The sequence below is a fragment of the Nanorana parkeri genome, unplaced genomic scaffold, assembly GCF_000935625.1.
Source record: "Nanorana parkeri isolate BGI_ZX_2015 unplaced genomic scaffold, ASM93562v1 scaffold23, whole genome shotgun sequence".
Classification (NCBI taxonomy): domain Eukaryota; kingdom Metazoa; phylum Chordata; class Amphibia; order Anura; family Dicroglossidae; genus Nanorana; species Nanorana parkeri.
Window position 1 is genome coordinate 2,901,567 of NW_017306291.1, and position 26,030 is coordinate 2,927,596.

The 26,030-nt window shown below is 43.9% G+C and overlaps 1 protein-coding gene across 1 annotated transcript in view; it reads left to right on the forward strand.

Annotated features, from left to right (window-relative positions):
- ST8SIA6 (ST8 alpha-N-acetyl-neuraminide alpha-2,8-sialyltransferase 6) overlaps positions 1-26,030 on the forward strand; it is a 118,312-nt gene that overhangs the window by 42,190 nt on the left and 50,092 nt on the right. Inside the window, exons 2-3 of the mRNA XM_018563994.1 lie at positions 15,068-15,180; positions 17,984-18,121. Coding sequence (XP_018419496.1) covers positions 15,068-15,180; positions 17,984-18,121 — 251 coding nt within the window. The remainder of the gene's footprint in view (positions 1-15,067; positions 15,181-17,983; positions 18,122-26,030) is intronic.

Sequence of the window (26,030 nt, forward strand, 5' to 3'; positions counted from 1 at the left end):
CCACTGCTGCAGCTGATTGAAAGCAGTCACCATCCAGCAGTTTTCCACCCGGCTCCCATGACAAGCACGATCAGATAATTGGTATTGCCGAGCTGTTTGGTGCCGGCAGAGCCATATAAAACTTGAATTTCGGGTGCGAGCTGCGTATGGCCAGCTTTACAGTTGCAAGTGGAAGTTAGAGGAAATGTACCAAAATAAGGGGAATTCCCCTCTTAGTTCAAGATATGTCCCATTGTACTGCTGACCGGAAACAAACCCAAGGGTCGGGTGGGTACCGTAGTGACTGCAGATGCAGACAACTAAGATTCTCCTCTTAATTGTCCCCTGATCAGTTGACCTCTGAATTCTTATAACTCTTGTTCTGGGGACAACAATGAAATTTTGTATTTTCCCATCACTTGCAGTCCTGGTGACTAGTAGTTAATCTCCCCAATGGGGACACAGAGCAATAAATACTGGACAGGGGGTCTAATCCATCCAGCTCTATCGAAAACTAAAATGAAAGGTTTTGCCTAGAGATGCTCCTTATAATGATTGCTGGAGCAAATGGCAATGGGAAGCATGTGGATGAGTTGGAAAGCTCCGATTGTATGTGTGGATTGTGTGGTATGTGGACCAATAGGCTCTGAGTCTAATACAATTGCCTTATTTACTAATACAGTGTTGATATTAAAATCGATCGGACCGGTGCAGGTGAACTTATTGTCTGTGTTGCATTGAAGGTTTGTTTCAGATGTCTGATCAATTAGAACGATCGGATCGAATAGTTGATGGCATGAAAAATCAATGTCTGCGGCCAGCAAAACCCCTCCAAGAAGTGTAACCCCTCCATGTTGGCCATACACTCCTCTATCTGCTGATCCATGAAAGGATTGTTTCCATATTCTGCCAATTATCAATCGTTTGTTGTAGACTGAATGTGCGTTATCGAAGGAATTGATTCATTCTACAATGATCGCTTTTGATTTTGGTTGACTTTTCCAATAGTCTTTGGACGTAGAAAGTGATGGGTCTGATGCTGGTAAATTTGCACTTTTTGGTGCATCCAACAAATGTTTTTAACATCCGATAGATCAGAATGATCGGAATGTTCTAACGCTCCTTTAGAACTTGATTAACCCCTTGTAGTCACCTTCTGCACCAAGATCCTCTGTGCTAATATCTAAAAGTCCCTCAGCAAAAGAGCCCGGCGGCAAGTTTTCTTCGCTGGAAACTCCTGATCCGTGCTAGTCGGGTTTATCATACTTAGACACGCAGAGACACAGGGGGACATTTATCAATTGTGGGGCACAGCCAGGCAATGCTAAACAGGAGCAGTGAGACAGGTTTATTATAAGGGCTCATGCACATGTGTGTGATGTGTATTGGTGCATTTTTTGGGAGTCTGGGATACACAGTTAGACATGCTATAGACATGAATGGCTGTGCGAGGCTGTACATGGGAATACGTCAGTACTGGCATAAACCCGCCTATAGAGCCCAGGATGCACAGCTAGAGACATGCTATAGACATGAATGGCTGTGCGAGGCTGTACACGGGTATACGTCAGTACTGGCATAAACCCATCTACCGTATTTTTCGCTCCATAAGACGCACTTTTTTCCCCCCAAAAGGCAGGCAAAAATGTCTGTGCGTCTTATGGAGCGAATGTGTGAGAGCTGAGGTGGCGGGGCTGACAGTGTACCCAGGGGTGTGGAATTCCTATCGTCCCAAAGCCCGGGACATGCAGTTTCGGGCGCCGGGCGAGTAGTTTTTTTCTACATTTAGCCCTGCTCCGGACAAGCAGAGATAAATGTATTGTGTGAAGCCGCCGCTCGTTTTCATACATGAATGGCTGTACACAGGTATACGTCAGTACTGGCATAAACCCACCCAGGATGCACAGCTAGAGACATGCTATAGACTTGTGCGAGGGTATACGTTAGTACTGATATAAATGCATCTATAGCGTACAGACATATTCCCTGAACGCAGAAAGTACCGGTGTATACCTGCATGCAGCCATTCTTGTCTATGGCCATTTGTATGCACCACAGGGGCACAGAAAAAAAACATCAATTGACATGGTACGCCCCTAAATAAACCCGTATGAATGAACCCTGATGAGACAGCTTCATGCATAAAATCCTCCCTAAAGTAGCACTGACTCATAATAACACCTGCCCCTGACCACTGCTTAATTGTGCGTCTGTTTACCCCCCATTCACACCTGAGCGGAGCATCATTTCAAGCGATTTTGTTGCTTACTTTGGGTTTTTGCAAGCTTTTGGAATGCGTTTTCAAGCTTCAGATGTTTTTGTTTTGGCCAATGGACAGCTATATAATCTATGACATATGTCGTCATCCTTGTATTTGCATCCTGTTTTATTTGTGGTGTCTTGTGCTCTCAAAGCTCTTGAGTCATGTCCGCTCTGCCATGTTTCTTCAACTGCTGCATTATTGTTGGTGGAAGAAGAGAAAACGAAGAGGCAAAGATACTGGATCCATCATTGGGACCGTAAAGGTTGTGGGGGGCCCTCACCATATGGATAAAACCCTCCACATAGAGGAAGGACAATACAGAATCCCCCTATTGTCTTTTTCCAGGGCTGAGGTCGCTAGGGGAGGAGACCTGTTGATAGGCGCAAAAAAAAAAGTTTGGGTGGGGACCGTTCACGCAAACACGCGGAATCATGCGTACAAATACACCTGTCGCTTGAAATAGTCCCTGAGCTTCTTTTTGTCACGCCGATCACCTCGTTTTGCTCCAATAGACTTCAATGGAAACGCGCTGATTCACGCGTTTTGTTATTGCGCGTTTTAGCAGCTGAGACTGCTTCTCATTGGACAACTGAAAACGGGCTTCAAAAACGTGCGGACATATGAACAGAAAACGCCTGTAATACACGCTGAAATGTGCATAAAAAAGCGCAAAAACACGCAAAAAAACGATGTCACCCTGGTGTGAATGGGGCCTCATAGCTGATTCTTTGGTGGTAGAATTAGATACAAATAATCATTCTATACAAACAGAGAAATCACGTTTTCATAATATTGACATGACGGGGTAGATGATATGAAAACGATGCTTTCAAGTACAGAGAATTCAAGTGTGTATTGTGTGTGATTGTTTGGTCATAACTCTGGGTACGCGCTGCTAGATTCATAGAAAACAATCTCGTCAGAACATTCCACAATGTCATCAGAGACTTGCTTGTCATTCCAAGTTTCATTTGATTTTATCATTCAATTTCGGAATGAATGGAGTTTCCCCAAATGAGAACCACATTCAGGCCTTGTTCCCACCGTAGCACCGTGCTTCAACGTATTTCAGGTGATTTACAAGCAAGCTTTTTGAACATGTTTTCAAGTTCTGGACGTTTTTGTTTTGCCGAATAAACAGCAGTATAATGTGTGACAAATGTCGTCATCCTTGTACTTGTGTCCTGGTTTTTCTGTGCCGTGTCTTGTGCTCTTGAAGCTCTTGAGTCATGTCCGCTATGTGATGTTTTCCAAGCAGCAAATGCTTCATTATTGTTAGTTGAAGAAGAGAAAAAGAAGAGGCAAAGATACTGGATCCATTCATCCCTGGGGCCGTAAAGGTCCCTCCACATCGAGCAAGGACAATACAGAAACCCCTTATTCTCTTTTCCAGGGCTGAGATTGTTAGGAGGAGGGGACCTGTTGATAGATGCAAAAACAGAACACAGGCTCTGCATGCGTTTACACACAGCGCACTGCACCGCACGCTAGGTGCACTAGTGTGTTGCCTTCCCATTCATCTGAATGGCATTCCAACACACCTGCTGGTGGGTGTGCTTTGCGCCCCTCTATCGAGTACCACTGCCTTGCAGTGAAAAAAAAGCACTACTTTTGTTCACCGCAACACAATGCCTGGTATTAAAGTACCAGGCATTGTGATCCGCTGCCACATCCCAAATGCTAGGTGCACCGATGATTTGAATTTGAAATGAAATTCAAATCATCGGTGCACCTAGCATTTGGGATGCACCAATACAGATACTAGTATCGTTATCGGTGGCGATGCCGAGTATTTGGGCGAATACTCGTACTCGCCCAAATGCTCCCAATGCCTATACCGATACCGGAACTTCCAGTATCGGGAAGCTTGGCGGCGAGTCATTACACACTGCTTGGCTTCCTGATTGGCCGGGAGGCCGGATCCATGCTCCTTCGTCACCAGGGAGAATGGAGCCGGCTTTCCAGCCAATTAGCAAGCTGGGGGACGGGCAACCACTGGCCCCCTGGCTTCCTAATTTGCCAGAGGGCCGGCTCCATGCATGGAGCGAGCTTATCGGCCAATCAGGAAGCCGGGCAGCATGTAATGACTCTCCACCCGGCTTCCTAATTGGTTGGGAAGCTGGCCAATCAGGAAGCCAGATGGTGAGTCATTACCCGCACCCCAGCTTAATTGGCCAGAAAGCTGGCTCCATGCTTCCTCTTCACCTGGAGAAGGCTTCCCGGCTAATTGGGAAGCTGGGCGGCAAGTCATTACATGGCACCTGGCTTCGTTAATGGGACGTCCAGTATCGGTATTCAGTATGGGCGAGTACCGAAAGAAAAATATCGGTTCTCGTAATGCACTAAATCGCTAAATGCACATATCCTATGTATCCTATATCAGATTCAGCGCAATACAATGGTGTGAATGAGCTCTCACTGTTAGAATGTCGTTCGTTCGAGAGATATTTTCCATCCTGCTCTTTCAATTGATTTTAGAAAGTGATGGTCAATTTGACCCTATTAAGTATTAGAAAATCGAACACATCTGTAATAACATTTTACTGGTGTATGGCCTGCTTAAGATGGCAAAATAGAGGTGCAAAAAGATCGATCTGCAGCAGAGAAATTACTGCTCAGCTGATCGATTTTTCGGGTTATTTTGTTCTGTGGCAAGAATTATTTTATCACAAAAAATATATTTTTCCTAAACGATCAACTCTAAATTGTGTTTCATTCTGACTGCTGATTTGTGTCGCAGATGTTAGTACATGCGGGAAAATTAAGTTGAATAATGTGAATAATATAGTAACCCTTAGCAATTAATTAGCATCATTTTATTTTGTTGCAACCGGAGACGCCAATCCAAAGTGGGGGAATTGATCAAAACTGGAACAGACAAAATCTGGAGCAGCTGTGCACGGCGACCAATCAGCTTCTTTCTTTCATTTTCAAATCTTAACTAAACAAACTGAAGAGAGAAGCTGATTGGTTGCCATGGGCAACTGCTCCAGATTTTGTCTGCTCCAGTTTTGATAATTCCCCTCAGTATATCTTGTTTTCAATGGAGAGCTGTCTGTAAATGGATATACAGCTCAGGAGACATCCATGCTGAAGTTCCCACTATTGCTGTATGATTTCATGTTTGCCATTTCTGCTTGGTTAGTTACATTTCAGTAATGATATTATGCAACAACAAGAATAGTGTACAATGGAACTGGAAGCAGCGATTCTTGGACAGGCAGCAACTCATGTCATTTAAAACATTTCCCACTCTTTGGGATACTAAATAAAAACAAAAAACAATATTGTGAATTTATGATATTTAAAAGTTGTAAAAAAAAATAAATGAAACTTTGCAATAGACTTTTATTTTTTTCCCTGCTCTGGGGAAACCTTATTTGGTCTGAATTTGTTACAGGTTTTCCGTAAATATATGCACTGCCGGCAACTGACTGGGGAGATTTATGAGTGTTTGCTTTGGGTTACTGCTTATCATTGCTGCTGTGTTCACAGCCTTATTAAATAAGAGTAAATATGATTTCACTGTAGATTGGTGTCTGGGTTATCTCACTGCCTACAGACAGGTCCATGGGATAAGGCAAGGAGCCATGTACAGAGCGCCGCAACCCAGGAGACCCAATCAGAAATCACCTTTCATTGTCTCGGCTGCTCTAAACTGATGAAAGGCGACGTGATTGGTTGTTGTGGTTACAGCACTTTGTACATGATTTTACCATTTTTCACTGCCCTAATAAATAAGCCAAAATGTGCCTTCAGTCATCTCTGTGCCCGGGTCATTGCCATAATTGGAACTTATTATGTGTATATCTATCTATCTATCTATCTATCTATCTATCTATCTATCTATCTATCTATCTATCTATCTATCTATCTATCTATATATTGTATGTTTATATACACTATTCAGCCATAACATTATAACTACCCACCTAATATTGAGTAGTTCCCCTTTTGCCACTAACACAGCCCTGACCCCTTCAGGTATGGACATCACTAGACCTCTGAAGGTATGCTGTGGTATGTGGCACCAAGCTGTCAGTAGCAGATCCTTTAAGTCCTGTGAGTTTCGAGGTGAGGCCTCCATGGATCGCACTTGTGTACTTGTGTTTCCAGCAAATCCCACAGATGCTCGATTTGATTAAGATCTGAAGAATTTGGAGGCAAAATCCAAACCTCAAACTCGTTGTTGTGTTCCTCAAACTATTCTTGTAGCATTTTTGCAGTGTGGCAGGACGCATTATCCTGCTGAAAGAGGGCACTGCCATCAGGGAATACCATTTCCATGATGGGGTGTACTTGGTCAGCAACTATGTTTAGGTAGATGGTACGTGTCAAAGTAACATCTGCAGGAATGGCAGGACCCAAGGTTTCCCAGCAGAACATTGGCCAGAGCATCACTGCCTCTGCCATATTGCCTTCTTCCCATACACTGATCAGCCGTAGCATTATGACCACTCACCTAATATTGAGTAATATAATGTTATGGCTGATCAGTGTGTGTATAATATATATATATATATATAAAAAACCACTAAAATATCATATTTTCTTGCCAAACAGGCAGAATCAGACTGACCTAGTGGGCTCATTTGTAGGATCTGTACACCCAAAAGTGATATTTGAATGAAAGGTGCCCATAAATTCTAGATGATCAAAATGGCCACACAGGAAGACAATCTGTTGGGGGAGATTGGATATGTTGGAAAAACTTTTCCTATCGTTGTTTTCCCCCTGATAAGCCTGCAGCTGAGATGTTTTCAGTGTACTTCCCCCGCCCCTATCTGTAGACTAAATGTGAACGATTGCACAATACGACTGTTTAGGTACCCTGTGGACAGTGTCAATACCTGAGGGCAGTGCCTGCAAGTCTGACCGTCCTTTAATGTTTGCGATGGCCTTTATCGTCTAATACCTCCAGGGACTTGAGTGGGGAGATCTTATCATGATGTGAAGTTGTTTGCTCGGTAAGGCAGAGCAGAGTGCAAAGACGAGCTGTAAAGTGCACCTTTCATCACTATAGGAGGATCTATGTATTTATATTTATACCATTATATGGAATGTCTCCACATAGAGGCTGGAAAAAAAACATTACATTACATTGCTTGTAGATATAAGCAATATAATCAGATTGCTTAACATTTTCTAATATTAAATAGACTTTTATAGGGATGCACCGAAATGGAATTTTGAGACCCGAAACCGAAGCCAAAAATAAAAAAATTGTCAGGCCAAATCCGATACCGAAAATTGCTTTTTTTTTTAAATCTTTAAAAAAAAAATGTAATTGGTGGTGTGGAGAGAGAGAGAGCCGCCGGCTGTCAGTTCCGGGCCAAGCGGCTCTCTCTCTCCTCACCACTCAGCCATGCTGCTGTGACAGCGGCTCCCTTCTCTGCCCTCCACTGGCTACAGCGCTTAACTTCTCCTCAGATCCCCGCTGCCTCTGCCCATACAGATGGGGTAGAGCAGCGGGAATCCAAAGGAGAGGCTGTAGGCTGTGCCGCCCCACTTCTCAGTGCCGTGCCCCTTCGCCCGAGGCGAGAGCCTCATTCGCCTTGTCCTCGCTAAGGGCCATGCGTTACCGCAATGGTCAGTAGCACAATTTTGAGTTGGCAGCCCATCAAAAATGGGTATTATCACACCAGAACAGCATGAACCCGGCCATTTTCTAATATACTCCTGTGACCCAAATTCAGCACATAGAGGGCGTGCTGAAAGTGCAGAGATGCACTGCAGTTGGGAAGGATCCCAAAAATATTGGTGGGATCCACTTAGCTGCCTGATTGACAGCTGGCTCTGCCTCTCTAGAGGCAGAGCCAGCTGTGCCCACCCCCTCCCCTGTCTGTCCCTCCAATGATCACAGAGAGGGGAGGAGGAAGGTCTGCTGAGGGGGTAATGATTGACAGTCCATACTCTGCAGGGAGGAGATTGTGATCTGGGGGGTCACATGATCGCCCGGCTCTCGGTATATAGAGCCAGAATTGTGACAGCTGCAGTGTCCCACACCGTATCTAGGTATTGGGAGGAGTATATGTTTATCTGCCAATACTTCTCCTTTAAAGTTTGTAATATAAATACAGTGACAGCTTCAGCTTTGCTGATAAACAAAGACATGTCACTAACATAACTTTATCAACAAAGCCATGTGATTATTGCTGTTGCTGAGATGGTGATATATGTCTTTGTTGATAAATCCATATGAGTGACATCTCTTTGTATATCAGCAAAGTTGTTACTGTTCATCTTTTAAATACTTTAACCACCTCAATAGCAGCATGTTACACCCCTTCCTGTCCAGGCCATTTTTTCAGTTTTCAGTGCTGTGATAGAATTCGGACTCCGATTGTTGTATTAGGGATTTATCCCTTGCTGAGACCTCTGTGCCTGGCCTGAATAAGCAGATACAATCACTGCGGACAATCCTTATCAGATAGCTGAACTCACCAAATACCTTTTCGTCAAGGAAGTGCTTTATTGCATACAGGATACAGCAGATGAATAATTAGACGGTATATACAGGTCAAAGATGATAATGTTTCCAAGCTAACATATTACATGTGGTCCTGCTATTGGCAGCCATGACACTAAATGACTACAAGAAGAAGAAGGGCGGTACATTACACATAAGGGGAGGAAATGCAATAACCCAAAATGCCCACAAGATGGCAGTATAATAATCAGCTATACTAATACCAAAGATAATGGCTTAAGGAAAATGAACGATGTGAATTCTCACTTCACATTTGTATGAATATTAACCATGGCTATAAATTGTGTGATATTTTACAACTGTGTGAAAGCACAGATTGATTGACACTTACTGCGTCATGCAACACTGCACACTGCACAGGCTCAGTTCTATCACAGGACCTTAGACCGCTAAAGTAGAGGGGGAGCAAGGCTGAGGAGACTGGTCTAAGAGCAAGCCAGCTCGGAGGATCAGGTGTGTATAACTTTGTTATTTTAGCTCCCCAGACAAAATGAACACTTAGCCCTTTCACTCTAGGGGTATCCTCACTGCAAGGGTTTTGATTTGCCCGGAGTTCTGCTTTAAGCACATTTCTCCACATAGCACTTGAGGCCAATTATGACAAATTTAACTAAATTATAACAAAGTTTCAGACAGCGCTTGCTCTCATGAATACAAAAGTGTAAAATCTGTGCGGATCTTTACCTTAATCCTGCTATCAGTCCTCAGAATTCTAAGGCCTAAGTCACACCAGACACAGTGCGTTGCGGCACGATTCTGGCCAGCATGCACTGCATCGCATTGCGGCCGGCTCAGTATGTTGTGGGGCAGTGCTGCCTAACGACTTTTTATACTTACAAGACAGTGGTTTCTGTACAGATCACTGTACACAGCAATAACCATGCATCGTGATTGTTTTTACATTTGTGTCAGGTAATTTAACCTTTTTGTGTCCATATTCACACATGCCTGTATTCTAGCCACTAACGTCTGGCTACATGTTTACTTTAGTTTGAATTTTGGAGTGAATGTGAGGTCACGATGATGTCAGAGAGATTCTTTGGATTGGTTCACATTCACAGCTGGTGTGTATATAGTTCGTTCTGTTTCACTTGCACTTGTCCCTTGTTTGCCTGATGAAGGGGATCCTGTGAGACCCCGAAACGTTGTATCTTGTGTTTTGCATTTGCAACAAGTACGTAAATAAATAGACGTACTCGATTTGCTGTGGAGTGCCGGTATCCATCTTTTACTTCCACAAACACACAGACACAGCAATGCAAGGCACCCCCTCCTCCCTGCTTTTCCCTTCTCCAAACTAGTAGATAGACAGCTGCCACAGACTGCTCTGTCCCTTGTGATCTTGTACTGGAATGGAAGTTCAGGGAAGCCATGCAGATAGAGTTGGAGCTGTTTGCAAACATGGTGACTGTAAGTGTTTGGTATAAAATGTAAAGAAATACTTTGCTGGGCAATGTAATGTATATTTATTAGATTATAAGTGTTGCTAAAGCTGTTGGTGCAATATAAATCCTGTTCATTAATAATAATAATAATAATAATTTGGATTTATTATGAAAAAAGTTTAATACTACTTTAAATCCAAATAATTTATTTTTGCATTTTGTATTAAATGATCAGTCCACCCAATACTGATAATAGTTATTGATAGATATTAACGAGTTAAACCACCTAACTGTTGCTTTCTTATCTGTTAGATAATTTAGTGATGGTGATCTCTGCATTTGAGCCCCAAGCCCTGAACACCTCCCCATGTCACTACAAGGGGCATACCACTCTACCTGTAGAATCTTAATATTGTGTTATAATATTGAACGTACAATAGGAGGGGTGGCAGCACCCATTTTGTAGCAGTAAGTTCCCATGATAAACAGTAATAGACCTGGTATATATGCCAGGTAGACCTGATTGCTGAGCCCTGTAGATATACAGTATAAGACGCCAGCTGGTGATGAGGCCCAGCAGACTGCATATGTTATCAATATAATTATCATTATAGATTGAATTTGCTTTGCTATACCTCATAATTGCTCCCTGCGTAGCTTTCCAGGTGTGAATCTTATTTATTCATGACATATTAGGGAGATTTAGTAAAATGTCAGCGATTGTAACCGGCCATACATGGTTCTTTAGTTACAATTTTCGCACCCCGGCCTTTATTTGTAAAGAAAGCCAAGCATCTTCGACAGCTTTGAGACAACGATCATTCCATTTATTAACTGTTTTATCTGTCAACAAATTGTGATTTAGGAACCCCTACAAAATAGCGGCCAAATCACTGACCTTCCTTTGCTCTTTTGTAGATAAGCAACACAGGTTGGTCAGGGCCACAGGCTGGTGCTTGGAAAATAAGGGAGCAGAAGCACACTGATGATGACATTTGTGTGCTTACTGCTCTTCCTCCTGTAAGCAAGTCCCAGAAAGCAGAATGGCCTGGCTGGTTTGTGGTGCTCTCCTTCTCCCAATCAGAGATCTTATGTGCAGGGATTAAATGAATGGATGCACAAGTTTGGGTACTTATACATTTATAGTACATAATAGCTATTATAATAAAAGCTTGGAATGACTGCGGATGGCACCGCCAAATACAGATAATTACAGATAATTACAGAAACGTCACCAGCACACCAAATCCTTATAGGATCAAAATTTGCAGATTTATCTTGTGTAACTGACATGAGTTTGCAATAAATCTACAAATGTTGATCCTGTAAGGATTTGGTGTGCTGGTGACGTTTCTGTAATTAGAGTGTAAATTTACCCCCCAAAAATAGTTTTTTTCTGTGAAATAACAATTTTCCACTTGTAAAAAGTGTGTAGTTTGTTTTTCTCAACAGTAACAGAGAAAAGCCTCGTAATTACAGTGACAGCTTTGCATTGACTGATACCATTGATTTGGTACAATAAAGATTTTTAACCTCTTTAACTCCCGCTTCCATACACCCCCTGTGGAGCAGAGCAATTTTTACAGTTCATCTATATTGGTTTATTGATTCAGCAGTAATTTTCCCTTCCATATTAATTTATTTCATTTGAGAAAGGGACATAAACGGTACTAATTAGGGTTAATAAGGTGTAAAAATAGGAACAATTTTAAGGGGTTGCTAGAGATGGCACTATGAGAAATTCGAAGGACACGACTTTCATCTGCTCATAAGAGCTATTACAGATTACAATGTAATGATATCATTAGTTTGATGTGCAGTGGCGTCACAAGGGGGGTGCGGCTGACCCGGGTGACACCATTGGAAGGGTGACACCAAAATGACTGTCAGTCATTTTGGTGTCAACCCCCTCTGAAAAGTCGGGCACTCGGTCAAGTACCGAGAGCCCGACATTTGTTGGAGAGAGGTGGGGACCCGGCGGCATACCTTACCCCACCCACCAGGTGACGTCCCCTCCTCTCTCTGCCGGCGTCCATCACCAAGATGGCCCGACGGCAGGTAACAGCGGCATCACACGCATGCCCTGCTTGGTGATGGACGCCGGCAGAGAGAAGAGGGGACGTCACCCAGCGTAGTAAAGTATGCCGCACCGGGTGTTACAGTCTGTGCCTATGAAGACCCTTTTCTGCTCTCCTACGGGAGCTGTTGAGCAGTGTTGTTAAGGCCAGGTTCACACCTGCGTGATCCGTGACCACGCGGCAATCGTGCACGATACTGCGTGGATTGCTGTGTGGTCACGGAGTTGCCCACCACTGCCGATCTTGCTGGCGGTGTCATTATTTTCTAACGGAACACGATGTGGCTAAAACAACTGCACGTAGTGTGTTGCGGAAAAGAGGTACATGTAACTTTTTTCTGCAATTCCCACGCGGATGTAACCCTATTGAAATCAATGGGGCCGTGCGGCAACTGCTATGTGCACCTGAACATGGTTGCACGGTCCAGGGACGCATGTCCCAGATTGCCCAGGACTGCACCAGCCCTAAAATAGGTGATTACTATAGGTTCATACAGAAGAAACCCCACCAATCAACTGTGGGGTTTGGCAGGTGGATGGGCCTTCTACTTCATAACTGAAGTTGGAACACCTCTTTAATTCTGAAGTGCCTATTTAAAATGCTGGTGTGAATGCAGGAACACTATGGTAAGGCCCAAGCCGGATGGCTGTTAGAATGGTCCCTACAGCTTCTCTCCCCCTGCGCTCCAGCAGTCTAAGGTTCCATGAGCCATCACATCCTATACAGTGTATAGGACATCAGGACACCAAGAAACATACCATCGCCCGGATCAGAGAAGAAGGCAGGCTCCAGGGACCGGTTTAACAGCCACCTGGCTCCTAGGTGAGTAAAACGTTGTTATTTTGTCTCCTAGATGAAAACGAGCAGTTAACCCTTGCAGGGTTTTGTTTTGTGTTCTTTGCCTTGTCTATTTCTGAAGAGCAGGTCAGGGCAAAAGGGAATGCTGCACAGCTGCCTAACTTGGTTGACTCCAAGCTGTCATCCACAATACCCCTGGCTCTGATTTAGAGTCCAAGTCGTCTGAGACTGTTGTCAAAGCCCTGATGAAGGGAAACTGTTTGGCCCGCGAAATGCGTTGGATGCTTTCTGATGACTTTGTAACATACTGTACGTGGATCAATAAAATACATTATTGGACTATGCAAGATATTTGCTTGTCGCTCTTTTCTGATTTGATTACCTACCAGCTATACAGTATGTGTTTCTGTAGCATTTTGCCTGTGTACACATATACTTACCTTCCTTTTTGTTCCATCTGTTCAGCTGCCGGGAGGGAGGAAGGAAAGTCCTGTGTAAGCTTGGTTGCACTGGTCTATGGACTCACCACATGACTATGTGACCGTGCTGATTGGCCCAGCGCTGTCACATGGAAGTAGCAGGTTGTTCTTTTGGCTCCCAGTGCTAAATGGCATGCCATGGGAGTGAAAGTGAATGAAGTATATAGTGTGTGTGTGTGTGGGGGGGGTTAAAGAAAATCTCATTTGAAATCATAAGCCATGTGCACTAATGCTACAATTTCACAGGAATTTGGGAGCACTTTTGAAGAAATTGTAGGGGCCACAGCTAGGATGTAATATTATACAGTAGCTATAGTAACCTATAGCAACAGGAGCAAGGTAAGTCATTTTTTACTCTGCACACCCCCTCTAGACTAACAAATGTTAACTTTTGCTATTTGGAGGGGATGGGGGCACATGAAACTAAACTTTCATTGCTGAGCTTTGAAATAAAAAAGCAGCCCTCAGTGCACAATACTTAACCTATCTCTGGCGCTGTCTCCCCAAAGACTCACCATTCTGCAGTCCACTGCTGGTTCTCTTCCAGGTTGAATCTCATTTGAGGTCATAATCCATGTGTTCTAATGCTATAATTGGATTTTGAGAGTACTTTTGAAAAAATTGCAGGGGCCACAGCTAAGATTTAATATTATACAGTAGATATTGTAACCACATTGCCATAGTGGAGTAGTTTATTGCAGACACTAATACTTCTACGGTCTGTCACAAGGGCCATGTCCATGGAAATTATACTAAAATATTACCAACTGTAAGCAATGTGTTGCTGGTTCTACACCATTTCATTTATATCTACTATGATTCAAATTATAGATGAAATGTAAATGAATTATAATCATATGAGCTGTGTCATTTAGAGGGTATTATAAATGCATTTCTAGGTAACGCTGCATGCATAGTAATTGCGTAACTGCGGTTTACAGAGCTATTTAAAGCACTTAGCTTGGACACAATCAATAAAGACATGTTGGTTGGGCCAGTCAATCCATACTGTGCTTGGGAATTGTGCAGTGGAAACTCACTTGTCTGTGAATATGGTATTAGTTGAATCTAGTTGCCGTCATGCAGGGGCAGGGTAATAAAGTCTGAACATGATACTCTCTTTGGTAATTAATCTACCGTGTGCAATGGTGATATTTTATATTTTACAAATGCCTGTGACTGAAAAAATATATTTTGAAACTTTTTTCTTTTTGCTTTTCTTATTAATGATAATGAGAGGCTATGGGGGCACTTTTAAAGCCCTGCCCAAGCAGTGCCTTGCAGTATTTAAAGCTGAAGTACAGTCAGCATTACAATTTCAGTTTCATGTGTCCCCACCCTTCATTCATAATTCATTTAGTCTAGGGGTGCATGGACTAGAGAACATTCTCACCTTATTTCTCATTTCCGCAGGCTTTCCCATAGGTCCAAAGAAGCCGCTCCCACTTACTGCTCCACCAGTGGTGGCATCTATGATCTCATCACATAAAATGCAAGACCATCACCTTATTCTTTGCTCCTGTGGCAGCTGACACTTCTTTCTGATCCACTTGCAGTAAATAAATGAGCCCTTGATGTCCTCACTTGCAATGCAGGATCAGCTCCCTGCATTGTACATGAAGGCAGGCATTGAGTTCCCGCATGTAATGGGTGCCCACATAATGGGAGCACACATCAGAGAGGAGTGCCGGCTGCAACAAGGAATAAGGTAAGTCACTTTTTTACTCTGCGCACCCCCACTAGACTTTGGAGGGGATGGGGACACATGAAACTAAACTTTTAATGCTGACTGGAGTTGAGCTTTAAAATAAAAAAGCAGCCCTCAGTGCACAATACTCAGCCTATCTCTGGCGCTGTCTCCCCAAAGACTCACCATTCTGCAATCCACTGCTGGTCCCCTTCCAGGTTGAATGATCACCGCTGTCATTCCATAAATGTCCCCTGAACCTGTCTGAAGTACCCCTGGGGTACAGGTATAACTAGTTTTGAACCACCTGCTTAATGTGTGTCTTTATGACTGTGGTGGGAACGTTGAAAGGTCCCTGGGGCAGCAACGTGTTTTCAATAGAGCACCACAAAATATATTATTTGTTTAAAATTAGAGAAAAAGGTTAATAATTCAGCTCCAATGGTCACCTTTAAAGCTTCTGTTTCAAAAATAGCTCTGACCCCCTAAAATACATATTAGGTGCAGTGCCAGCAACTTCTGACCCATTTCCTATTCTATCTTTCAACTACAGTGAAGGACCAGATCTCTGTGGGGCAAAGGCTCTGATTAACAGGTCGGGGTGCTATTTTTGTAATGGAAGCCTAAGGCTAGGTTCACACTAGGGTGATCCGTGAACGCGTGGCCGCACGTTTACGGAATCGGCCACCACCGCTGATCACATTGGCGGTGCCATTATTTGCTAATGGCACCCCAGTCGCCCTAGGCAGATAGCGCCGTTGTACCTTTTTTTTTACATCAATGGGGTCATGCAGCAATTCCTGTGCGCAATCGTGAATGCCCCCGGGATGCGCATCTCGGGATCGGCAATATCTAAACCTAGCCTGAAGGACACCTAAAGGTTATATTTTTGGTCCGCATCAAGTGGAGCTCTTATCCACAGCTATCTTTCCAATATGATCTCATAACTTACAATTTTCATGCAGATAAAAGTGATATTCAGTTAGTAAGGAAGATTAGGGAGATGAAGGATTTAGTTCTGAGAACACAGCAAGAGAAAATATTTCATTTTGTTGAAATGTACAACTTTGTAGACTGAAGAACTGTTTGCCTTTGCTGGAGGTTATGTTAAAACATAAGTGGAGCAGTTCACTTTTAACTTAGAACACCATTCAGAGGAACGAATGTAGTTTTATAGGGAGGTGGTGGTGGGTATACATCAAGGTTTTCTGCTTACCCCCAGAGCACAGTCATTTGCATTACGTTGTACGGAACTGTATCAGCAGTATCAACCTACTCGGTGGCGTAACAATCACCATAGCGACCCAGGCGGCCGCTATGGGGCCCGGGCACAGGGGGGCCCGGCCAGGGCCGCTATGGCATGTAAGAGTTCTGGCTGTCACTGACACAGCTCAGCAGCGTCCGCGGCGCATTTCCCCTCAAAGCCGCTGCGGAGTTGTGTCAGTGACAGCCAGCCCTGCGACAGATGAGAGCGGTGTTTGGAAAGAAGGAGGAGGAGGGGCCCGCCTAAGAGCAACCCAGCCTCCTCTTACATCACTGGCCAGCGACCTAAGAGCAGGTGGGGCCAGTGATGTAAGAGGAGGCGGGGCCCCGTTGAAAGCAGAGGAGGTGGGGCCGGGGGACGGAACAGGAGTTGGGGCCCGGCGACCACAGAGGCGGACAGTGCTGACAGGTAAGAGATCTCAGACCCTGCAGATGCCACTATAGAGAGTCTATGGTGAGCTCTGCAGGGTCACTCTCCGGTGGGCTCTGCAAGTGGCATAACTAGCAATCACGGGGCCCCATACAAAATTTTGCTATGGGGCCCTGTGATTTCTAGTCACGCCCCTGAACCTACTGCTCACTTTTGCCTTTTTAGAGATCCTGGCTCTGATGGGTAATGAGTACAGACAAGCTTAAAGAGGACCTAATGCTATGCCTAAAAAAGGCAAGCTGTGCAAAAAGATAGCAGCCTGCAACTGATCCTTTCTCCATTACTGACTTGCCATGCCATGTTCCTTGACACAATGTGGAAGTGGCCATCTTGGTAGAGGCAGGGCTTAGCTTTCACATGTTAGAGCTGCCCCATGATGACTGGGGATGTGATAACTGCTGGGGTAATGGTCAAGCAGCAGCAGGAGAGGTTGGAAAATAGAAAAATCAGAAGCAGGGAGAGCCTTGCAGTGCAAGTCCTCAGGTACACCTTTCTCTCCAGCAAGTAGAACAGTGAGCAATACAGTGGTGATGTCTCCAAATCTCACTCCAGATCCCATGAGAATGGCAGTTAGAGGCAACAGTACCTTAGATGATCTCACACTGCAGATATACAGCTGTGAGCCTAGGGAACAGGAGTGCCTAGTCACAGGGATTGCACTGCTATTCTCAAGACAAAAGGTACAATTTTTTGGACACTTTCTTAGACCGTGGGTCACTAGTATAAAAAAGCACTCCTGAGTGAATATATGAGTGAATACTTACCTTTCTATTTCGCCAGCACATGTCTTGAAACACTGTGGCTTACATGCTTCCTGGATGCTGCCAGTAAAGGTCAAATACCTGACCCCCCTGCATGCTGTGGATCTTCCTGCTGGTTTATATGTCCTATAGAAACTATAGCGTCTGGTAGGGAAGCAGATATTCCACACACGCCAATCCTAATGTGCTTTTTGAGTTCAGGTCCACTATAAGGAGAACCTGCAAAGACAAAGTATAGGAGCTGATAGTAATGGTCTGTTTTAAATCATTATCCTGATCTTGGGCTTACTGTCTAGCAAGTTGCAGATCTGCAACATGTAGGCAGAACGTGTTCAGACTTTTCTGACTACCTGCTTCACGCTTGTTCCAGGTCAGTGGCATACAAGGTCAAGAAGAACAGCCAAGATCAGGATGACGGCCCCAAAATCTGCACTTTAAAAAAAGTCGTCACCGGCAGCTCCCATGCTTCAGCGAGCACAGATACTGTTAAAAAGACCCTGGCAGGATGGCAAGCTCCAGGGCTGTCATCCACATTCTTTTTTTCAATGCAGAACTCTGGCTTCTAGAAAAAGAGTATATTTAATTGCTCACATTGTCTCACAAATTAGAAAAGAAAGAAAGAAAGAAAGTCCTCTCCGAGGTCCATTGACGCTCTTCTGCTGGGTAGTACCAGCAAAGTTAGAAACTGAAAATGTATCATTAAAAGTCATATTTTTAATAGGTTCTCCCTGCTGAGAGAAGAGTTTTTGCTCTGACTCATCGGGGGCCTGTAGGACCTCTGTAGAGAGACCTTTGCTTCTACATAGAGAGGAAGGGTCCGTCTTGCCAACATGCTGGTTCATTTGGGCTTTAAAGCAACTCAGTAGCTAAAGTAAAAACATTGTAATATGCTCTCCCTGTAAAGAAAAGACTTGCATTCAGAGGCAGTCATCTGTCTCTAACTGCAGGTAATCTTTCCAAATGCTTTGGCAATGTGGCTAAAGCTGTCCGGTGCCACCTGTGATTCCTGCTGCAAGATTCTGCAGATTCTTGTGGCAGGAATCTGCCTCCGGAAGTAAACGCCTCATGTGAATGATCCTCACCTGTCCTTTAGTCCAAACTGCCAATCTTTGCTTTCTACAATTGCTGCAGAATCATCAGCATCAGACACACTCTATAGTCCCCTGTTGAGCAATGTGGTTTGATCCACTGGCCCCTACATCACTACTGTGTCCTGCTGCTGGATCAAACCATTGAGCGCAGAGGGGGATCAAACATGATTTTTCAGCAAGCTTTAGCTCTTTGTGAGAGCATATATTTGCAGCGTGGTTGGTGAAAAAGGTAAGTCTTATCTTTATCAGGAGATCTTAGTTTGAAGTTTTTATTCTTGCGAGAGAGTCTCTTTAAGCTTGGTGCTCTGTAAAATCTGAATGAAAAAATTACAGTTTATGTCTGGACAGAAACACACCCCTGACATCTAATGCTCTAAATGTATACATCTCAATCTGTCTCTCCTCATGACTCTTCCAAATCATAGACAGAGCCCGTGCTTCGGGATTCCTGGAACTTATTGTGGGGAATCCTGGTATATACGGGGATGAATCGCAACCAGATGTGATGTCTTTGATTGCAGAGGCTTGTTTTACTATGAACACCGGCAGGCTTGCCATGTTTTCCATTTACTTTAATTTCATTTAGCATCATAAGAGAAGCTCTTTGTAATTAGAAGGGCCCTGGTGATTGTTAGGGGGGGCCTGTAGATTTCAGCGTCTTCCACATAAAGCTGAACTCCAAGCAAGAAGCTAACTGCACAGATGTAATACGTAAAAGGGGAGATGTTTTATCTTTCAAAGTATTTCCCAAGTCTGCTTATCCAGTCTTGTGATTCACACCACTGTCACTATGTATAACAAGGAAGATGACTCCAGGATTGTTGGGGAAATTGTCACTTTAGTCATCCCTTAGCTTCCTTTTTGGATAGTGTATCAGGATGTGTACAATGAGTAGTAAGGTGACAGAGAAAGCTGACCAGGAAATAGTGTTATCATTTACATGCACATGGGAGTTCATTTATCCCAGCACCGAGGTGTGCCAATAAAGTACACTCAGCTTCACATGTGTATATTCTGAAGAAGGTTGCAAACAGGCAGATATGTTTGTTTAATTGCAGAAGAGACATAGCAATAAAGAACCTGCCTGAAAGTCACATTTTTTTTAAACTTTAGTTCCACTTTAACGTCCAACTCTGGCCATTGTATTTAGCTAAAGCGGACCATAGGGCAGTCAACACAATAAAAAAGCAACTCAGGCTGCAATACTGACCTTCAATCCGGAGCTAACTCTCTCTGTACTTCTTTTATTTGCCACAAGATGTCCTCAATCTTCTTGGATACTGCAAAGAAGTAGCAAAGAAGCATTTATGATATGAGTGCGTATAGGTGATCTGACTTACGGAGAGGCAACTTCTACATTCTAGACAACTCCCACTGTCTCCTTGGTTTGTAGTGTCAAATTGCAGAATTGGAAATTGAAGCACTGCACTCAGTTTAATAGTCTAGATACATCTTTATTCAATATAGGGTTGGGGGGAGTATATAAATATCCATTACTGCAGTTTAGTGTAGGAGAGATGGGACATGATTAGTGATATTTTATTTAGATGCAGAGCTGTACTTTAACATTACAGGTTTCATCAGCCCTACAGACTGTCTTGTTTTCAGTCTGGTCCATGTTTCCATTTGTATATTGCACAGACATTAGTGGTAATGTAGTATGATTGCTGGAGGAGCTGCAAACACAGTTAAGATTGTTAAAGTGTTTTAGTTCTGTTACTGTAACAGGCAGAGGTGTCTCCAGGCCAAGTGTCATCTGATGCGGCCTCCAGGTGTCACCCGCGGAGACGTCATCATGCACGTGCGTAATGATGTCACATGCACTTAGCTGCCAGTGTCTGCCAGTGGCCATCTCGGTGATGGATGCCGGCAGAGAGGGGATGGGATGTTCATCCGGCGGGATAAGGTATACTGCTGGGTCCTGTCCTCTCTTGTGCAGCTGTTGGTTCTTGGTCCACGATTGCCTGACTTTTCAGAGGGGGTAAATGTGAAAGATGTCACCAGCACACTGAAGATCCTTTAGGAATCACCAAATGCTCATTTTATTGAACAAGTTGTCAGAATAAATAAATGCGCTTTCGGGACTTCGCAGGGTCCCTTCATCAGGCTTCAGCATTGACCTGCGAGGTCCCGAAAGTGCTCATATCCATTCTGACAACTTGTTCAATAAAATGAGCATTTGGTTATTCCTAAAGGATCTTCGGTGTGCTGGTGACATCTTCACATGTATCTTATGAATACAGCGATGCCATCCGCAGTCATTACGAGCACCCTTCCCATTGCATGGGATCTCCAGCAAGAAGTGCGACAAGAACCTTTCTACTTTTCCAGAGACTGTTAGTCATTTTGGTGTCACCCCCTCTGATGGTGTCACCTGGTGCAGATCGCACCCCCCTTGTGACACCACTGATAACAGACCACCTCACTGACCAATAGCAAGGCACGGGACTCTTGGTGCCTTTCACACGGTCCGATCAGGAGGGGATCTGTGCACATACTCCTGATCTGGCACAATCGTGTTTTGCAAAACACATCTGTGATCCGCTTGTTTTTGTGGACCTGGATGGAGCCAGGTTATATATAGTGCAATTAGATTTCAATTTCTTATAGCCATGTTAGTGAAGGGTTATTATGCAATGGTTGCTATAGAGTATTCGATTAGCATAATGCTCTTTTTTTTTAATTCAACCCCTGTAAGAATCTCACTACAACCCCGCATAAGCCTATGAAATGTACAAGCCATGACATACACCACAGGCAGACCGTATGGGAATGTGAATTAAAGAGATGACTGAGTGCTAACTGCATTCTCCAGGATGTACAGCGCACATCTGCAATGAATAAGACTGATATAGGAACAGCTGGGAACTCTGTATGTGATCGCACTATGAGTGAAAATGGATGCAAGAGTATATTCAATTAATACTCATAATAATGACAAAAGAGAACATCTGCTGAATCATCTAGAATATATGCGAGCAAAGACGTTTAATTGTGCTAGAGAACAGTATTACAAGATAGCAGCGAACACTCTGCGAGGGCTGGAATAATAGCAGCTTACCATTACAGCTCCAGGGTGAATTGCATTTAACCTTTTGCTGTCTGAAGTTTGGAGGTCTGTAGCTATTGACTCTGCAGACAGTTGGCGACTTCTGCGCGCTTGAGCATGCGCTGACCCACTCTCTCATTTTACGTGGCCTACCACTTTGTGGCTAAGTTGCTGTTGTTCCCAGTTGCTTCCACTTTGTCATAATACCACTGACAGTTGACTGTGGAATATTTAGTAGCAAGGAAATTTCACGGAAAACCTGAATCCAATGATTTGGAGGGGTGTCCCAATACTTTTGGCAATATAGTGTATCTATACCTAAAGGAGGTTCCTGATTCAGATGTTATCCTTTGACACTGTTGCACTATTGTGTGCACCAGTGAAAATATCGCAGATACAGGCACAATGGGGTTGATTTACTAAAGAGTTCACTTTGCAGGGGAATTTCCACCTAGCTTAGTGAACGTGGGGAAGCTGTGCTGACTTCAATCATTCAAACCTGTTTTTTACTCTTTCATTTTCCTTGCAAGTGATTGGGTATTTTCTTGCAAAGTGAATTTTCACCGTATTCACTAAGCTAAGTGAAAATTCTCTTGCAATGCGAACATGCTTTACTCCTGTAGTAAATCAATCCCTGTGCCTCCAAGGGTGCTGGATGCAGAGATAGAGCTTGTGGGATGTGGACTTGGCCCAAAATGCTCTATTGGTGGCCTCTTGGGGAATAAAGTATATCTAAACCCAAGAACAGAAGAAGAGGTGAGCCTAGCTGAGGGGTGATGGAAATCTGACCCTGAATGCTAGTCATTGGGGTGGTGAAGAAACGCAAAGCTCAATAACTTGTGTACTGGGACCTTAGGATACCCTGCTGGAACTGGTAGCTGAGGTCCCTTTGCAGGGGTCAGAAACATCTCCTTAACATTCGTGAGTCTTATAGTATAATTACACAGCTAAGGGGGATAGCTGGAGCACTTGCCGTAATGTGCATACTTGTGCATCATGGCTGATTTACCTCCTAGTTTGGCCTTCTCTAATGATGGCAAGTCAACGCTTTCCACCACTGCCCCGATCTCATATTCTTTGTCTATTGGGCCCCCAATATTGATATAGTGCATACATGCTGGAGTAAAATTTTCGCAGAAAGTGCACAATGCACTGTGTAGGCACCGCAGGTATTGTACACAAATCCAAATTAAAAGGGAAAGGCATACAAAGTTCCTTTACAAAAACTGTATCCCATGCAAATTGTGATCCACAAACCTCCCATGCTTAAGTTCCACCTAAATGAATGATTTGACAATGTCCACAAGCTCAAGCAACTTTTATAGGGCAAGTACAGCTACTATGAGCTGTAGGAGATGTATTTCAACACTAAATGCGTATGTTATAGCCTGATGCCACTTCAGCATGCGCAATGTAGGCTGCCTTATGTATGACTAATTTCTATTCATAGAATGCGGTGTCTTTTTACAGCCTCCTTGACCTAGGCAGGCCTGAGCCCAGTAACTGACATTAGTGAAGAACTGTGTAAAGCTTTGTACAAATAATTACTTGATGCAGAGGCTTCCATGACTTGTCCATACAGTGACCATGTTCTGCATGGGTGGGGCAGGGTGGAGCAAACAAAATAGACATGGCTGCATCCTAGATTCCACAGAGGGTAACGCAAAGCATACTATTTGCTAAGTGCTTGTGTGTAGCGAGTCATTCAGTTGTCATCAGGATGAAGCTCTGAGCATGCTTTTTCATGCCTGTGTGTATGAAGGTACAAGTGGGCTCCCATTTGTGGCAGTTGGCTAACCCTTGGCAGTCTCCTGAGGGTTTCGTTTTCTACCAATCCCTGTTAAGTAGTGGGGGTTTGCAGAGCCCTTATAAACACAGGCCTGGCCATGAATGCAACCTCCTGTTCCTAAGCTACTTGATACACTTCTGGAATATACTGTAATTATGGGTACCCCCACACACAAATGTTGACAGTCACACAACTGTGCCAAGATTATGTGTCTCAAGTAACCGTTTTAGTTGCATGTAAAGCAATGCAGTCAGTAAAACTGATACTTTTGCACAAATAAATCCCATTTTTTTTCTAGACGCATTCATATTTTCCAAAATGTCCCAAAATACCAACATTTCTGCTCATTTAAGGCCACAGTGCATTCTTGTTCTGGAAGAACTCATTAGGCAACAATGTAAACTTTCTGTGTAATCGTTTCCATGACTGACTGCGGTCTGAGAAAACATTTCAACTTTTTACATGTAATGAAATACATTTTTGCTTCCTTTATTGAAAAGATAATCTAGAATAGAGGAAACTCGTTGAACTGATGCCTCACGCTTTATGAAATAAATCCCAACTCTTTATGTAAAATAGAATACTAACATTATATTCTGCAAGGGTTAAAGTGAAATTAAACCCTCAGATTTTTTTTAACATAAACCAATACTGTAATGTGTGCCTTACTGTAATCCATGGTTGTTTCCCTTCTCTTTGCTGCTCTTCCTTTTAAATCTGTATCTGTTCTCATGCTTGGCAGAACTTCTGTTTTGCAGCCGCCTGCCTTATATCAGGAATGGATATATGGTGTCTGTGTGTAGGTTCACAACCTGAGCCAGCACTACAGGAAGAGGCACTCAGCTGCAAAGGGAAGTTCTCCCCCAGCATGAGAAGACATGAGGATTTAAAAGGAAGAGCAGCAAAGAGAAGGGAAACTACCATGGATTACAGTAAGGCGCACATTACAGTATTGGTTTATGTTAAAAAATCTGAGGGTTTAATGTCACTTTAACTGCTCATTTTTGCATAGGAGGAAAAAAAAGTTATACTCACCGAACCTCCAAGTTGGCTTGCTCATACACCGGTCCCTGGAGAGTCTCCCCGTTACGTTGCAGTGGTCAAGGTCCAGTAGGTCATCACGCAGTTGGTCATGGCAACCAATCAGCTTCTCTCTTCCATTTTAAAAGCTTAAAGCAGAACTATGGGGTTAGGGCTTTTCCCCATAGTTCTCCTAAGGGTAACGGGAGGATATAAACTAGCGTCCTCCCGTCACCCAAAGCTCAGTATACCGCAAGCTACTGCTCGCGGTATACTGAGACGCCGCAGCTGAAACGGATCCCGACAATTATGTCTGGATCCGCCCAGCTGCGTGAGTGACAGCTGGCTCTGCCTATCTAGAGGCAGAGCCTGCTGTACCCGCCCCCTCCACCGTCCGTTCCGCCAGTCAGCGCTGGAGGATCGGACAGGGGAGGGGGGAATCCAGTCACTCCCCTGTCACTGCTCTCTGCCGTGACAGGATCGAGAAGTGAGCGAGCGCTCAGTTCCCAATCTAATGAGCCGACCTGTGACAGTCTCATTGTCACAGGTCGGCTAGAACTATGAGGATGAGTGAAAATCAGTGTATAGGATGTGAGGACGCCGAGGGACATAACACTGGTACAGGCTGGAGAGAGGCGCTGCAGCCTTGGCGGATCGCATGAGTGTAGCTTTTTTTTTTACCCTAGGCAAAAACGAGCAGTTAACCCTTGCAGTGCAGGATTAGCCCGCAAGTAAGAGATGAACAAATTAAAGGTCAACTCCAGCTAACACCTTTTCTAATCTGGTTTATTTACAGTTTTCTCAACCCCTGTAACTTTTGCTGGACTGCTGGGTCTGTTAAAGGAAGTAGAAGACAAACAAATAAAATGATGTGCTGTGTCTTTAATACCATCTGTGCCCTCATTAGGCCTGGTTCACACATCTGCAGTGTGGTAATGTGTGTTGGCTAAGGAAACCATTAATTTAAACGTGCAAGGATTGGTGCAAGTACTATTTCTTGTAACACAGCACACCACAACGCACCTTGGTATTGCTGATGTCAGAAAGCCAGTGCATTGCCAGCACCTGGGTGCCACCATTGGAGGGGTGATACCAAAATGAATGGCCGTCATTTTAGTGTCACCCCCTATGAAAAATCGGGCACTTGGTCATGGACCGAGAGCCCAACAGTGTTAGGAGAGAGGAGGGAACCCGGTGGCATACCTCATCCAGCCGGGTTAAAGTCCCCTCCTCTCTCTGCCGACGTCCATCACCAAGATGGCCGCCGGCAGGTGTCAGCAACACGACCGCCCCTGCTACTGTGATATTAGATTCTGTAACCTTGATTGGTCAAAGCAGTAGAAACTGCAATTTAGTGTTTCTAAATGCAAAATAAGGCATTTGGGGAAAGACAATTCTCTAACAGAGTACAATATTGGGGTTATAGTGTTGACCAGAACTACAAAGGCAAAAAGATTTGGGGTGGGGG